General features: G+C 37.7%; 1 protein-coding gene across 1 annotated transcript in view; it reads right to left on the reverse strand.

Annotated features, from left to right (window-relative positions):
- The window catches only part of DENND1B (DENN domain containing 1B), a 139087-nt gene that overhangs the window by 60882 nt on the left and 63348 nt on the right, over positions 1–14857 (reverse strand). Inside the window, exons 6-10 of the mRNA XM_026043775.1 lie at positions 12402–12471; positions 11220–11300; positions 8554–8613; positions 6662–6715; positions 4854–4964 (exon numbers count right to left, since the gene is read on the reverse strand). Of these exons, the coding sequence (XP_025899560.1) occupies positions 4854–4964; positions 6662–6715; positions 8554–8613; positions 11220–11300; positions 12402–12471 (376 nt within the window). The remainder of the gene's footprint in view (positions 1–4853; positions 4965–6661; positions 6716–8553; positions 8614–11219; positions 11301–12401; positions 12472–14857) is intronic.

Below are 14857 nucleotides of genomic sequence, written 5' to 3' on the forward strand. Positions count from 1 at the left end.
GTACTGTATTATCAGTTAATTTATCAATTTTCTGTTTCTTAAGAATTAAATTCTGTCCTTACATATTTATGCACACTACATACTACTTCATGGGAAGTAGAGATAACAATTTATTTGCAAAGCAATATTTTTAAAAAATTATTGGACCAGTATTAGTTAAAATGAGTCTGTTATGTAAGCATGCAATAAATATATTTTTAGCTACAATTGTGACAGTATTTCAAGGGTCAGAGAACAGCTCTGCAAAGCGCCACTTCTGAATGCAGAGATAGAGAAGCACTGACGGGCAGCCTTCTGTCCATCCATGATCCACACCACCATGCCCTGCATTCCTACAGCCATATTTCAAGGATCTTGTACCGTCACGGCACCGCTTCACATCTGTCTATTCACATCCAAGAATACCCAATACATAAACCACGGACAGAATTAAATGAAGTGAGAAAARCAGACAACGGCCGCAGTTGGTGATATCACTGCCTAGGGATAGATGGATTTTGGAATAAACACTTGCACTGCGTTCTCCAAGGACCTTCTCGTCTTGGAGCACCCGACCRGCCGTGGGTGCTGCGGCTCTCACGGCTGATCCCGATCCCAGAGGAGAGGAATCCGAGATGCCCTTCAGCCCAACTAACCACCCGGGCTGAGCAGAACTGCAGATCCAGCTTGGCAGAGGTGCAACAGTAAAAACTATTTCACAAAGATATGTATGTGTATATATATATATGTGGGTCTGTGTGTATAAACATATATTCAGGACTTTTCCACATGGGGGAAAAATTGCCTCTGTTACAGGTATTTTAATAGCCACCGGGCTCCTTTCTACAGGGCTCACCAACGAAACCTAAAGACAGTGCCGAGCAGAACTTGGTAAGCGCTGTGCTTTCAGACATATCCAACTTGTATCACCTAAAACAAATATTGCTCAGAATGGAGATAACATTTAGACATTTGCTTTAAAGTGTAGCATCCTTTCCACCTGCCACGGCGGGCCGCGGCAGCTACACTCGAGTTAACATATTACTGACAGGATGATGAGAAAGCTCCTGTCAGACACTGGCCAGCCGGGTGTCTGAGACAAAACGCAGAGCCCCAGCTGACTAGTTAGGCAGAGACTGGCAAGGTACAATTACAGAGGCATATGACAAGCTTTCATGCTCGAGTGACTTGAGAGCCGGTGACACGGCTTGAAACAGCAATCCTTCCTACCTCCGGTCACAAAACAGCAATAAGTCAACTGATGCACTGTTGTAAAATCATGATTTATTCCTTTGCTTTGAATACATGAGAGTATGGTGTGATGTTCTGGTAGAGTACCACAGCAGGTGCACTTGGGGCCTGAACATCTAGGGCCTGCCTCCAGCATGCATAAAATCAATGTTYGAGTTCAGCCTTCCTGGAAAAAAAGAAAAAACTGCTGCCTTCCCCAGCAGTTTAATAATTTATCATAAGATTGAATTAAAAAATTAATTGTACTGAAACTATTACTGCTTCACGCAATTAATAAGAATATATGCATATGTGGTAATGAATGAGAAGATGGTGCTACATTAGAATATTAGTGTGACATTTAGGAAAATTCTTCATACAGTTAATCAGAAAGAGCTAACAACCACCTTGGTGAATTAATCTGTTCCTTTGTTTCATTCACTTTCTTTCATTCCAAAGTCATATAATTTGTTTCTCTTTTACAGTATGCTGTTTAAAAGCCAGAAATGGTAATTTTGGTTAGAAACAGATCTTACAGAACATAATCCTCAGGCTAGTGAATCTGTCTCGCTGTAATACTAAGCCTGGAGCACACTGTGAGGTTGGTGACAATCACATTATTAAAGTAGCTGGAAAGTCAAGCTAATAAAAGAATCAACAGCTAGCTCAAAAAATGGAAATAAAGACAATACGACAGAAATGAGTGCTGAGAAGTTTCCCCTTTTTTTTTTGTAGCAATTGTCAAAGTAGGCAAGGATCCTCACTGAGGGAGGTTTTTTTTAAGGGTTATAAACACAGAAAAAAATCAATTTAAAGAAAGATGCCAAGGATACATAACAATTGCAAATATAAGCAGGTTCATATAAAACAAAGTCTGCTTGGCTGAAATAAAATATAAGCTGTCATTTGAATCAGAGCCCCACAGGACAAGTTGATAATTACCATTTACTTTTTTTTTTTTCAATTAAAATAACAGTCTACTGAACAGTTTAACACACAAAAAAAACCTTTCTCTTTTTCTTCTTGCCTGCCCACTAACCCAATAACCAGTAAACACAGCATCTGTTCTTCCTCCCTCCCTTGTTTTCATATCAGCATTGAATCCTTATTTGAATATAATAAAAGCATGAAATTTATAGGCCAGAAATGCTCGACTTGGACAATTTCTGACCATAACTGTAATTTTCCATCCCCCCTCGCAAGAACAGCACAGAGAAATGAAGCAAGGCCTTGAATTATGCCGTTTGTTATCTGCCACTGCCCCGAGATAGCGACCCGCAACGGCGCCGATAACGCCAGGGCGACCCGGCGCGCTCGCGATCCCACACACACGCCTGGGGCTCGGTTAACCCCAAGGATAAGGCACAACTCCCTTAACAGAACGTTGCACTTGACAGCACTGTTTGGAAAGAGCTCTCTCTCCAAGCACCAAGCTGGAATTTGGCAATATGAAAATGTGGCTGCAATACAGAGCTGTGTTGCCTGGGCTTTACACCAACAACTGCAGCACAAAGCTGGCACACTGCAACCTTCAAATACATGTCATTCATTTATTTGTATTAAGCAACCCATTATTTTAAACAATAATATCCTATCTTCCCCAAAATATATGCAAGYATTCTAATGAATTCCCACAGCAGATACTGAGAAGGATTTAATTTCTTTTTTTTAGACTCTCTTAAACACCACTGCTCCTGTTCTGTTTAAGAAAGACTCTGCTGGGTAAAAGTTCTTGCTGAAGATCTCCATAAGACAGCTCCACTTTCCCTACTTTTCATTCTTCCTTTAGCTCATCATTTTTCCACTTTTAATCAGATTTCACTAGCAAAGGTGAAAATTTACTCTGTTCTTATCCTGAAATGGATCCTAGATGATATGGCAGTAATTAAAAATTCACCTATAACTTCGGTTAGTAGACTGAAAAATTACCAGAAGAAGGTGAAACTGATGCAGTCTCTCTTTTCAGACTTGATCTGCAATCTGTTACGCACATTCACAGCTTGGTGGTCTCATCCCTCAGGATGTCCAATTACCACTGACAAAAAGTCTGTTATGATTGCATATCCTTATCCAGGAGAATAATAGATATTTTATTTTCAGTGATGACACCATCAAGATGACTCTGTTACTTCAGGAAAAGATTACTGATTCAAAGTTCAAAATAACTGAATTTTGAACAAAATCATGCTTCCCACAAGCGGTATATTATGCCCATTGATCTGTAATCCAATTCCAATCTGATTCTAAATCAGGGATGCTATAATGAYACATGAGCAGTAAAAGGGATTTCATAATTTGTCTATTTATGTTACCTTTTTTTTCCTATTTCTTGGCACCAAGCTGGGTCCTGAACCAGCAAATTGGGGGGGGGGGGGGGGAAGTCTAATTCCACGGTTTTGCTCCTGTATATGAACTTCTTTAAATCAGGTTCTTTAAAGGGCCTTCGATTTCTCTTCGTCCTTTTGGGTAGTCAACACTGATCTGTCATGTTTTAATGCACAATTCTCCCAGTCATTTCCAGAGAAGAATCTGAAAATTCCTTATATCCCTTCACTAGTTGCCTTCCTGTTCTTCYTGTTGTTCACATCACCTTTAGCTAGGTGACCTCATGTCTCATTTATTCTCTAATCATCAGAGATTTACTTTATTTAGCTGCAAACTAGTGCCAGGATAAAATGCTGTCCTTCGAGCTGGCATTTCAGCTGCTCTTGGGCATCCCCTCACTGGACTGGTTACACATCGAGGCACCCAACATCGCGGTGCTCAAATCAACCCTGTGCCAAACAAAACACTTCATGCAGTACTGCCAGGGCCTGGAAAAACAGAGGGATTTTCCATGCCTGGACTTAACAGACAGAAGCTCCTGCACAACAAGTAAACTATATAATGAAAGTTGGCTATGAAGATATTCCCAAGATTAATTTTTGCCCCAAATTAATGGGCAAAATTATTCTAGGGAATATCTTCAAAATATAGAGTAGCTTAAAGCCTCAAAATGATACCGTAAAGTACAAAAACAAAGCAATATTGGGAGTATTTAGATATATTTCAAAATGAAATGCAACATTATTTCATTACACATTCTAAGCAGGCATTAGAGGAAAAAAATTTTAATATGAGCAGTAACCTAAAACCTTTAATAAAAAAATTACTATTTTGAGTTGCACATTATTATTAGCCTGAAGAGCTGCTCCAAAGCAGAGCTATTGCAGTGTGCACTCCCAAACCACTCTAACAAAGACGAATCTACCTATTACCAGGTTAGGATAGCAGCTATTATTACGGCCCCTTGATTTCTTTCAAGTAGCTCCAATGCAATAAGCCACAAGTGAATAATAAAGATCTTATAATAGCCCTTAAGAATTCTTTTTAGGTTCGAAGGCACAGAAATGAACTCAGGAGAGTTAAAGAACTCTCATCTCCTGATAAGAAAAATAATTAACCTGACTTAATGCATCTGAGTAGGTCTTATATAAATCAGACTTTTGTACTTCAAGAGCCAGACTAAAGCCATATATCAGAAAAGTATGTAGATATTGTCTTATAAGTGCACACGGAAGATATCTAAAACCACAAAGGTCTGTAGGTCTTTTTGTGAAATGTTCAATATATTCTACTTAAAAGGAGACGTGTGAAGTACTTACAGTGCTTAGTTTGCTAGAGGTAATAATGATTCGTCTCTCATGCAACATACTGGCATAAAGTTGCAGCATGTTGTTCACATCCACAGCCACAAAATATTCAGTGAGGTTTCTCTGTTTAAATAAATAAGATGTTAACAATATAGCAACAGTAGCAGCTCAGTGGAACATTTAATATATTACTTATTTTTTTCATCAGTTAGTAGARAAAACAAGCCTATGGAAGAAAATTTGCATTACAATTTCTATGCTCTAAAAGTAAATGATGGAGTTTCAAAGCGAAAGAAAGTTAATCTGTGAAAACTAACCTGGTGAAAACCATGCTCATTTTATTATGCTCTTGAATTTAGACTTGTTCTTTGGCAAATCTGTAAAACCTGATGAGGAGCCGCTGCCACCCGACTGCGAGGGTTAATGAGCAGGAGGGTCCCGGCAGTGACGGGCGCCAGGCTGGGGACAGCGCTGCGGGCAGGGGACCCGCCAGCTCYGGCCGTGGGCAGGGCTCTCTCCAGACACAGGGATCTGCTCCTTTACTTCCTTACACACTCTAATGGGAGCAAACTCTAACTTGAACAGAGAACGGATCCTCCTCTTCGGATCCATTTTAATATTAAATAAAAAATAGAGTGAAAAGGAAAGCCCAAAGCCATCTCCTCCTGAGTGATGCAGGGGATCCAAAGCTCCAGCCGCAGGTACGTGCACAAATGCATCTCTGATCCAAAAATCAGAGCCTCAGTTTTGGTCCATGCTGTGTAAGCATTTGCAGGAGATGCAARCAAGGTCTAAGACTAAAACCGCTGCATTTTGAAAGAAATTCTGGTCCTTTAACTGCCTGTCAATGACTAAATGCATCATGATAACTTCAGTCTAATTTTTCAAGCACATCCTCTGCAATATTTCATTTGCTAGGGTTGTCTTAATTCACTATCACGAAACCCGCCATAGCGATATCTAGATCTGCACAAATCAGTACATCTTTGGCAGACTGCATCAAAATTAAAAATTATATTTGAAAAATTGCTGCCCCAAAATATATAAAGCTTATGATGAAGAATAAGGGAAATCAGTTCGAATATTTACTTGTAGTAAGTAATCAGCTCTCCCTCCCCTGGTACCATTGCTACTCCTCCTGGAAGGATGGGGCTCCATTTTTATAAATGGAATAAAACCCAAAAGGAATAGAAAGGCACCCAGCAGAAAGGAACAGGGGCCCAGGGACTTGCCCACCCACCCGGGCAAATGCTGCTCCCCGCACAGACAACTGCCAAGAAACTCTGCCAAAATTTCTTCACAGAAGTCTTCATTTAAAAAAATATGTATTTTAACCATTACTGGTGCACGGCCCTGTGCTACATGGTGTGTGCACAATTCAGATGCTGAGTAGCTACAGCAGATTTCCAGAAAGCCTGAAACACTGCCTTCTTACACAAAAATTAACTGCACATCTCATAGCTGAATTCACAGCTTAGCAATAAATTCCTTAAGGAATAGGCAGTCAAATAACACTAAGTGCAAGAGATGACTGTTCTGAATACGTAAATCCTATAACTGTAAATATACCAAGTAATTATTAAAGAAGATGAGATCTAACAGTGGTCAAAAACGCCCAGTATGCTGCTCTAATACTGGATAACAATGAGAAACACAAGAGTAACTTTACTAGCTGAAGAACTTACTAATACACAAGACAGTGTGGGGGAAAAAAATAATCAGTATCAATAAAAATGGAGCTCAGCCCTATGCATAGAATGAGGGAGATGCTTCTCTTCTTAAATATTAAAAACAAAAACAAAAAAGGCTTTTATACTTACACTTTCAGGGATTGTTGGCAATCCAGTTATATCAGGAGTAATGAAGTATGAGTGCTAATCAATGGGGGAAAAAATCAATTAATAATTTGTGCAGACAAAAGCCAAGAATTCTTTAAAAGTGGCAGGAGGGGAAGCATTTAGGATTTCCAACCCCAGCTTTGCTCAAGCGAATCGCTATCTTTTCAATTGAATTCTTGCTACTACTAGACAAAGAGTTAAGCAGAGAAAAGCACAAAATGACAATGTCTGGTTCAGCGCAGCACACAAAACACAAAACAAATGAACAAAACATCACACTGCATTTTAGGAACAACACCGAAATTAAGCCAGATTGTCACAAGCCTGAGAATAGCACTGATTAAAATAAGCATTGATTTTAAAATTGCAACAAGAAAACGTTAACAAAGTAGAAATTTAGAATGGAAGTAGAAAAATCATTTACAGGAGAAGATTAATTAGCAGTGAGTCATTAGTCCTTGATGCGCATGCTATTCTCTTCCAAACATCTTTGGATCAAAAAATGTGTTAACAGAAATCAGGGTCTTAAGGTTTGAGACTCAATAGTCATTTACGAAATAACACTGGCAATTTTATCCATTTGAGTTTGAGACATTGAAAAACCGAATATGAATTGGACTAAATTGAAAACAGATGTAATTTTAATGATTTCTATTAACCCAGTGCTTTTAACAGCTACCAAGCATGAATTTAGCTCACTATTTTAGTATATTAGCCTAAATCTTGAAGGATAAGAAGGACTGAAGCACATCCTAATTAAATGTGATGAATGTTGAATATTTAGCTTTTATTTGTTTTCCTCTTTTTTTTTTTTTTTTTTTAAAGAGAGTGGAATTTCCTCTCTTTTTTTTAAAACAAAAACCCTTAGACTGCAAATAAATGCATTTTGTTTTTATAGTGCATTTTAATACTACAATTGCTAATAAAAAACATTGTTTGCTTCAAGTCAAACTTGAAAATGATCAACCAAAACATGAAGGAAGTATACAAGCTATTAAACATATATTGCGTTCAATTAAAAACATATTTATTAACACCACTAACTTAGGAAAATTGTATTAAAACAGCTTGATACATTTAACAGAATATTTTAGCCACAAATTAGGTCCTTTAGCAATAGTTAATTTTCTTTTAATCAGCTTTAAAAAAAGGTATCCCATAAATATCACAACGTTTACACAAGAAATACTCCAGAATACTGTTCTGCATCAGCAGAGGGGGGAAAAATAAAAGCCTGAGATTTTGTGGTCTAATCAAGAAAATACTCAGATTATGGACTGCCTTTCATGAAATTTATCTCCAATCTGTAATAAGGATTTTTTTGGGGTTTTTTTTTCAGTCAACAAAACAGCCTTATCCCATTCATTGAACAGGAAAGGAAGTTAGAATTATAAGAATCTGAGATCCCTTACTACAGATTTCTAAAGTCATAAGCAGTCAAAAAAAGAAAAAAAAAGGCAAAAGTGGCATAGAGTAATTGCACATCTTTATAAACTTCTCTGAGAAGATGTATGACTGCAGAATATGCACTAAAATAATAAGTTCTGTCCTATATAAACATTTCTGTTCAACAGGGTACTAAAAAAAAAAAAACCCAAATTCACTCATTTTGCTCACCAATTTAAGGGTTTGATTTTAGTTGTGGGTTTTTTTTCCTTTACATGAAAATTATAATGCATGTATACATGGCTCTCAAATTTGCTTAGTGTAAGCAGAATAGATATATTAATATTAGATTGCTCCTTTAGGCTAAAGACAACAGCAGAATTCCCAAAAGACAGGTACAAGTAAGCCTGAAATCAAAAGATCCTATAGCAAGTAATTATTTCCTTAATTACAATAGGCTTTAGACAGTCAGTGCCTTTTAAACTCACCGAGACAAGAAAAGGCTGATTTTTCAAAACTCGCTCACTTGCAAAAATCATCTCTTGGTTCTTACAAAACACGAGAGAAAGATTGAACAATTGATTTTATTCTTTTTTTTCCCTTTTTGAACAAAAAGGTTAAAGCTGACTCTAAAACTTGTAYATTCTATTGCAAGAACATGTCAGATTCAACTTACCTATTTCTTTGCAACTAAAAGGAATGATCTCTGCATTGCACTGTCATTGCTCCATGGAAAAATATAACCAATCCAAAATGTATTTAAGTTTAGATTTTGCAGACTTATCGTAACTTTCATTTGCCAAATATTTGTTATTGGGACAGGTAGGTGAGATTAGACATGGTTCCTAATTGGACAGAGGCATTTTGGTGTCCTGGTGAGGGATTACTAGGAGATGTCTTGTATATAGATACTGGCAAATAGTTTGTTCTTGGTTATATAYGTGTGCTCAAAAGTACTACTGGGGCCTGCCATTTAAACCCCACTTGAATTGTTATGAGTCTTAGTCTGTATATTTGAGTAAACTGGGGGGAAAAAGACAAGATGGGAGGACTTGTCAATTCTGCATCATGAAATTTGATCTAAACTCATGTTGCAACAATAAAAAGCAACTTCATGCTCCTATTTCTACAACCGTTGTTTCAGGCCATAACTTGTTTTTATGCCTATTACCACTGATAGCTCCAGTCCAGCCTATCTGCAGTAGGATGAACTAGAAAAGAGCATCAAATGGAAAGGCAGGACATAAAGTTAGGGCTGAAAGTGGCCAAAAACGTCACCCTATGAGATTCCTACATCAAGATTCATAAAATCCTCCGGTTCAGGTTGCTCTTCTCCATCTGAAGCAACAGCGTTTGTGTAACTGTCCTGGCAGTCCCACACCTGGCGGGAGYCCCGCATTAGGATCATCATTCCTTAGTTAAAAGGATTACAAAACTCTCTAAATGATGTAACAAACTACTGGGAATCAGAGACAACTGAGAAAAAACTACATTCAGGAGACAAGTAATGTTGAAATAAAACTTGCAGCACGAAATTTATTGCAGGCAACCYGTCATTATTTTAGGGTTGCCAGTTGTATTCATCACTGCCCTCATTTCAAAGCAGGCATGTTCCGTGCGAGATGAAATGCACTCTGATAGCAACTCTTTGCAAGAAATTAAAATGAAATGTAGCTTTAAAAATCCTGTGTCCTAAAGAAATTCATTATGATATTTAAAGGATTTTATAAAGGGTTTGGGTGTATTTGGAGGGCTTGTGCATATTTCGTATACAAAATTATTCTTGCAAGAACAGRATGAACATAGTATTTAGCTGGCATTTTTAATTCCTACTGCTTAATGAAAAATAACCTATTCATGAAAAATACTATATTGACAACAGGAAAAGATTAGCCACAAAAATAATGTGACTGTAGCCTCAAAAAGCAGTTAAGCAGATGCAGTAAAAAACACAGAAGCAACTGAAGAGACTTGCAACTAAGTGGCTTGGTACTGTTCAAGAGAGAAAAAGATCAGGGCTCCCTAAAAAGTATAACAAGGATGAGTAGTGGACTTGGAAGCTGGCAAAAATAAACTAAAGGCAACACTATTTTAAGGCATCAAAGCACAGGAATAGAAGTGGCAGTTACAGCACTCCTGTAATGCCTGCATATAAGGACAGATACTATTCTAGAATCTGCTTACTGAGCTCACAGCATCAGGCTCTATCCTAAAATAAATGGGTTAAGAGGTAACATTAAAGGACATATACAAGGTCAAGATAAAGTAAGCCAAGGATCTTTGTGTGGCAAGCATGGGAAGCCTTTATCTAACCACCTGCAAACGTGGGATAGCTCAAACGAGCACACAGGATCAACCACGCAGGGATACTACAGGTGCTGTGAAGGAGATGCTTGGTTGCAGCATTGCAGTGGCAGCACAGGAAGAGCTCTGTAGGACTGCATTTTATCCAGCCTCTACAAACAYACACAAACATGCACCTGTATGTTTTTCCCGTGGCAAAACCCCTTTAGGCCTGGTCAGTGTAAGCGAGAGGCTCAGCAGTGTTTCTGTGGTAAGGAGAGCTCGCCAGCCTTGCCGTGCCCAGGCCCCAGGACACAGAGAGCACAAAAGCAAYGGAGAGAGGCCGGCCAAGAAGCTCTGCGTCAAGCAACACACCCTTCCTCCCAGCTCCTCTCCCTCACTTTGGAGTGATCAAGCCAAACCAGGAAGAAGGGGTAGGAGGACAGGAGAGAAGGCTGCTTACACAGATCCCCGTCCCCTCCTGCAACTCTACCTACTCACACGTCGGAGGCAGTGAAACATTGAATTAGTTTCTGCTGCCCACAGCAGGAGAAACCAAATTCATCTACATGAAACACTGGAAGGAGGAAAAAAAAAAAAACAAAGAAAAAAGAAAAAGACAGAAGCACTAGCACTGTCAGATGAAAGAGTGATCTATTTTCTCATCCGTATAACAAAATTTAATTATAGCTTCTCTGCTCCCTGTAACTTGAAGATAACTACCTGGGGCAAACTCTATAAAGCAAAAAGAAAAAAAAAAAAAAAGACTGACCTAGACAGTTAATGAGAGGAAGCAACCTAAGTTGACTATTTACAAAGGTTTCCCGTGTTAGTCATAGCAACCATTTTATATGGAGAGTCACATACTTACCACACTTAAACTGACAAGAGCGTTTGCCTTTGGCACAGGATGGCTATACAATGATTTTAGCAAATCATTCGAGTCATTTTCCTATGGGGGATATAGTTAAAAGATATTTAATCATTGTRTACAAACAGGATATATATGATTTAGTACACATGAAACAGTATAGACACAGGTACACATATTTAATGAAGTAGACAACAGCAATTCATGCTCRTGTCTTCTAATAGCTTCCTCAGCAGCAGACATGGCATTAGGAAGGACACTTTCTGGCCCATCAAAACAGTTTTCTCAACATACAACACAATAACCTTATGCCTTGGTATCTTAAATTCACTCAGTATTGACTGCAATGCAAGAACCACTGATCAGGAAACAAAAGTGAAAATAATCCTTGTCCCTTCCATCTATGACCTTAACAATAATTTGTACTATTAAAGTGAAATAATGGCCAAATCCAAAGCTACATTTTAAGTTTTAATACACAATTTATGAGACTTATGTGTATTCTATGCTTTGTTTTACTTAAGCTAATATAACCAAGCCAACTTCACTACTGCATTTTCTTTAGATAAAAGATCATCATTTTCTACAGTCCATTTACTATAACGTACAATAATTGCATATTCTATCGTTCATGTATTCTCTTAAAATGTCAGCTTTTGCAGCCCACAGCATATGGCTTACTATTGATGCCTTTTTTTTTTTTAATTATCATGTATACACTAATATAGTTAAAGCAGAAAGGTAGAGCTGTAACATTCTCAGTAAAGACAGATGCCAGTATTTCCTTTCCCGTGTAATCCTGAAATATGTCTAATTGCTCATGAATATGCAAAACTAAACTATCATGGTTCTTCACCAAATGCTGCACGTAATTTTGCCATGCTAGTTGAGATGACAGGATTACGAGAGGTAGCTTTTAGTTAATAGAAAGAAAAAAACAGTGCATTATATTTAAGGTAGCTCAAAAAAAGAAAGGCTTCTGACCATTAACCAGAGAGTTGCAAAGAGTCACAGTTTACAACCAATGCATCACATAGTTCTCCAGTGCTGTGACACTTTGTTCACACTTCATCCAGGACATCATGCTTTATGTTTATGTTAAGACTGACACTTTTCTATAAATGTTTTAAATAGAATCATTTAACAAAACTTGAAATTGTCACAAACAAGATATAGAATTACCTGTTCTTTAGCCAAATAATCTGCCAGGGTATTTAACAGCTTGTAGTATACCTCAAACCACGGTAAGTAACTAAAATAGGAGGGGAAAAAAGATTTTATTAAAAACATTCATGCCCACTTTCTAATACATCTATTTATCTTTCTAACCTCTAACTTGCACATTTTTGTAAGATTTCTATATATTTTATTTCCACTTAGAAGCAAAATGCATATCTTTTTTGCCATCAAGTTTAAATTCCATAGTACATCCATGACACAGCGTACCAAAGCTACATATCCTGTATTGCAGCTATTAAACTACCTGTTTTGCAAGTGTCTGGTTCAGCTTTATTTACCAAAAATCTGACATCTCAGTACTTGAAATGCCACAGACGAGCCATTCTGCTTCATACGGTAAGATGGCCACCTATATAAATTCCGAGTTAGTGTAGATTAGCTCATATTTTTACATGTCTTTATTCTAAATCCAAAAACGATTGCTTTGAACATTGCCAAAAAAGCTTTAAATCACATTCTCTCACGGCCATAAGTTTCAATACTTATTAAATTATCTGTCATTCTGAAGCTCCACATTCTGTTGCACCTGAGTGGATTGCCAAAACTGCCACTTCCCTGAAGGACAAAACCATTCTACTTGGGCAGGGCCGTTTCCCCATATTTAACAAGTGACACACTGCTTTACAATACGATATGTCACTTTATATATATGACTTGGTCTCTCTATAAAGAATTTCAAAGATGAAATGCTAAAAATGCATTCTTGTAAATAGCTCATTAATACATGAATATTTAACATACTTCTAGTGAAAGTCTGCAGCCTTCTCAGCAAGTTACACAGAGCCCAAATCAAGTATGACATGACCAAGGAGGATACAGAAAGGAATTCAAATCTACTGCTATCAATTCCATTTTTGCCATCTGCTTACGGAACAGCTGCCTGAAACCACAGTGAGAGAGGACCCACTACAGCACTGCCCACAATCACTGTTCCAGCATACAAAACATAGGTGAAAAACCTGGTTAAGTATTAGTAGTAGAAATAAATTATTTCTTATTTACAAATTCTGCACCTTCTGTGTCTTTTCAGAGAAAGCCTGTTTGTTCAGGCACCAAGCCTGCTTTTGTCCAGTGATTAAAGCAGAGGGTTAGGCTTTTTCTGTAAAAYCTCTCTTCTCAGCAAGTTGCTGGCAAGGCTTCAGAAACGGATTCCAGCTCTTCAGGCAAAGGAGATCAGAATAAAACTGGTTTGGGAACATGCAACTTGTATCAGTCTTAGATTGTTATCGTTATAWATGCTGCGTGGTTACTGAAAACAATAAATAAAAATGTAAATAAATTTATTGTCACAAAGCACAGTGACAYTGAGGTAAAAACTTCTTTTACAGCCACTGTATTAACGGCTCTATACCATATGTTGGCCTATGCTGCCCTGGCTATCACTCAAAATTAAATCAATCTCTTAATGCTCACAGACATTTCCAAGATTGGCACTGGTAGCTAAGGTGGGGCATTCATTTCTTTAATGAATTTCTTCAATTTCTTCAATTCTTCTTCAATGCCCTCTTACATCAGCATAAAATTGACTTACTACACCTGAGTAAGGCCACTAACCACTTATAGCCCCGACTGCTGCCTGTCCTTGTGAAAGGCTCAGTGTTACAGAACCAAACTCTTTGAGCTTTATTTCATCCCGAATTTCTACTGAGTTCTATATGGAGCTGAAATGCAGTACTGATAGGAAAAAAAAAGGAGTTGCCCTGCACAGATTTCAGAGCACTTGAAAACGCTGGAGTTATTGAACAGCTTTGTCAGCCCAGGACTCCGAGAGTGTCGCACACTGCTCAGAGCTTTCTGTTCAAGCCGCGATACGCTGCATAAATTACAAAATACCTTATCACACTGGACGCTTCTTGTTTGTATTTTCTAAGAACTGTCCAGTGTTGTGAAACACCTCAGCAGTAACCCTAGGCCTATTACCCTAGYGTATTACTTATGCTGTAGACTGCTAAAACCTGATCATTCCTTTTTCATAATAATGAGCATTGTAAGGAGCATGCTATAAAAATAAATGCTGTTTCAATCAAATATTAACTTTTTTTAAGCCTATGAACTTAGTTCACCTATTACTGTGAAAAGAAAAAATAAATACAATTTTTATATATACATGAAAACAACAAACTCATTATTTGAAATAAATGAAGCTTAGCACAAAGCCACTGTATATTTTTCTTTTGTAGAGGCATGTTTACCAGAGTACTCATACAAAAATCTTGAATRTAGTTTAGAAGTGCCATAGTTTCCTTCTAAGCTGAAAGACTGCGAAAAGAACTGCTATAAGGCTTTAAAAAACTATAACCACAAATACTAGGTTAAAATAATTTCAAGCATGCCACTTAAATTTGAAAGATTAAGGGGAAAAAAAAAAAAAAAACACAAAAAACCCACAAGCCCTCCAC

The sequence above is a fragment of the Nothoprocta perdicaria genome, unplaced genomic scaffold (genome assembly GCF_003342845.1).
Source record: "Nothoprocta perdicaria isolate Ctin4 unplaced genomic scaffold, notPer1 scaffold_34, whole genome shotgun sequence".
Lineage (NCBI taxonomy): Eukaryota > Metazoa > Chordata > Aves > Tinamiformes > Tinamidae > Nothoprocta > Nothoprocta perdicaria.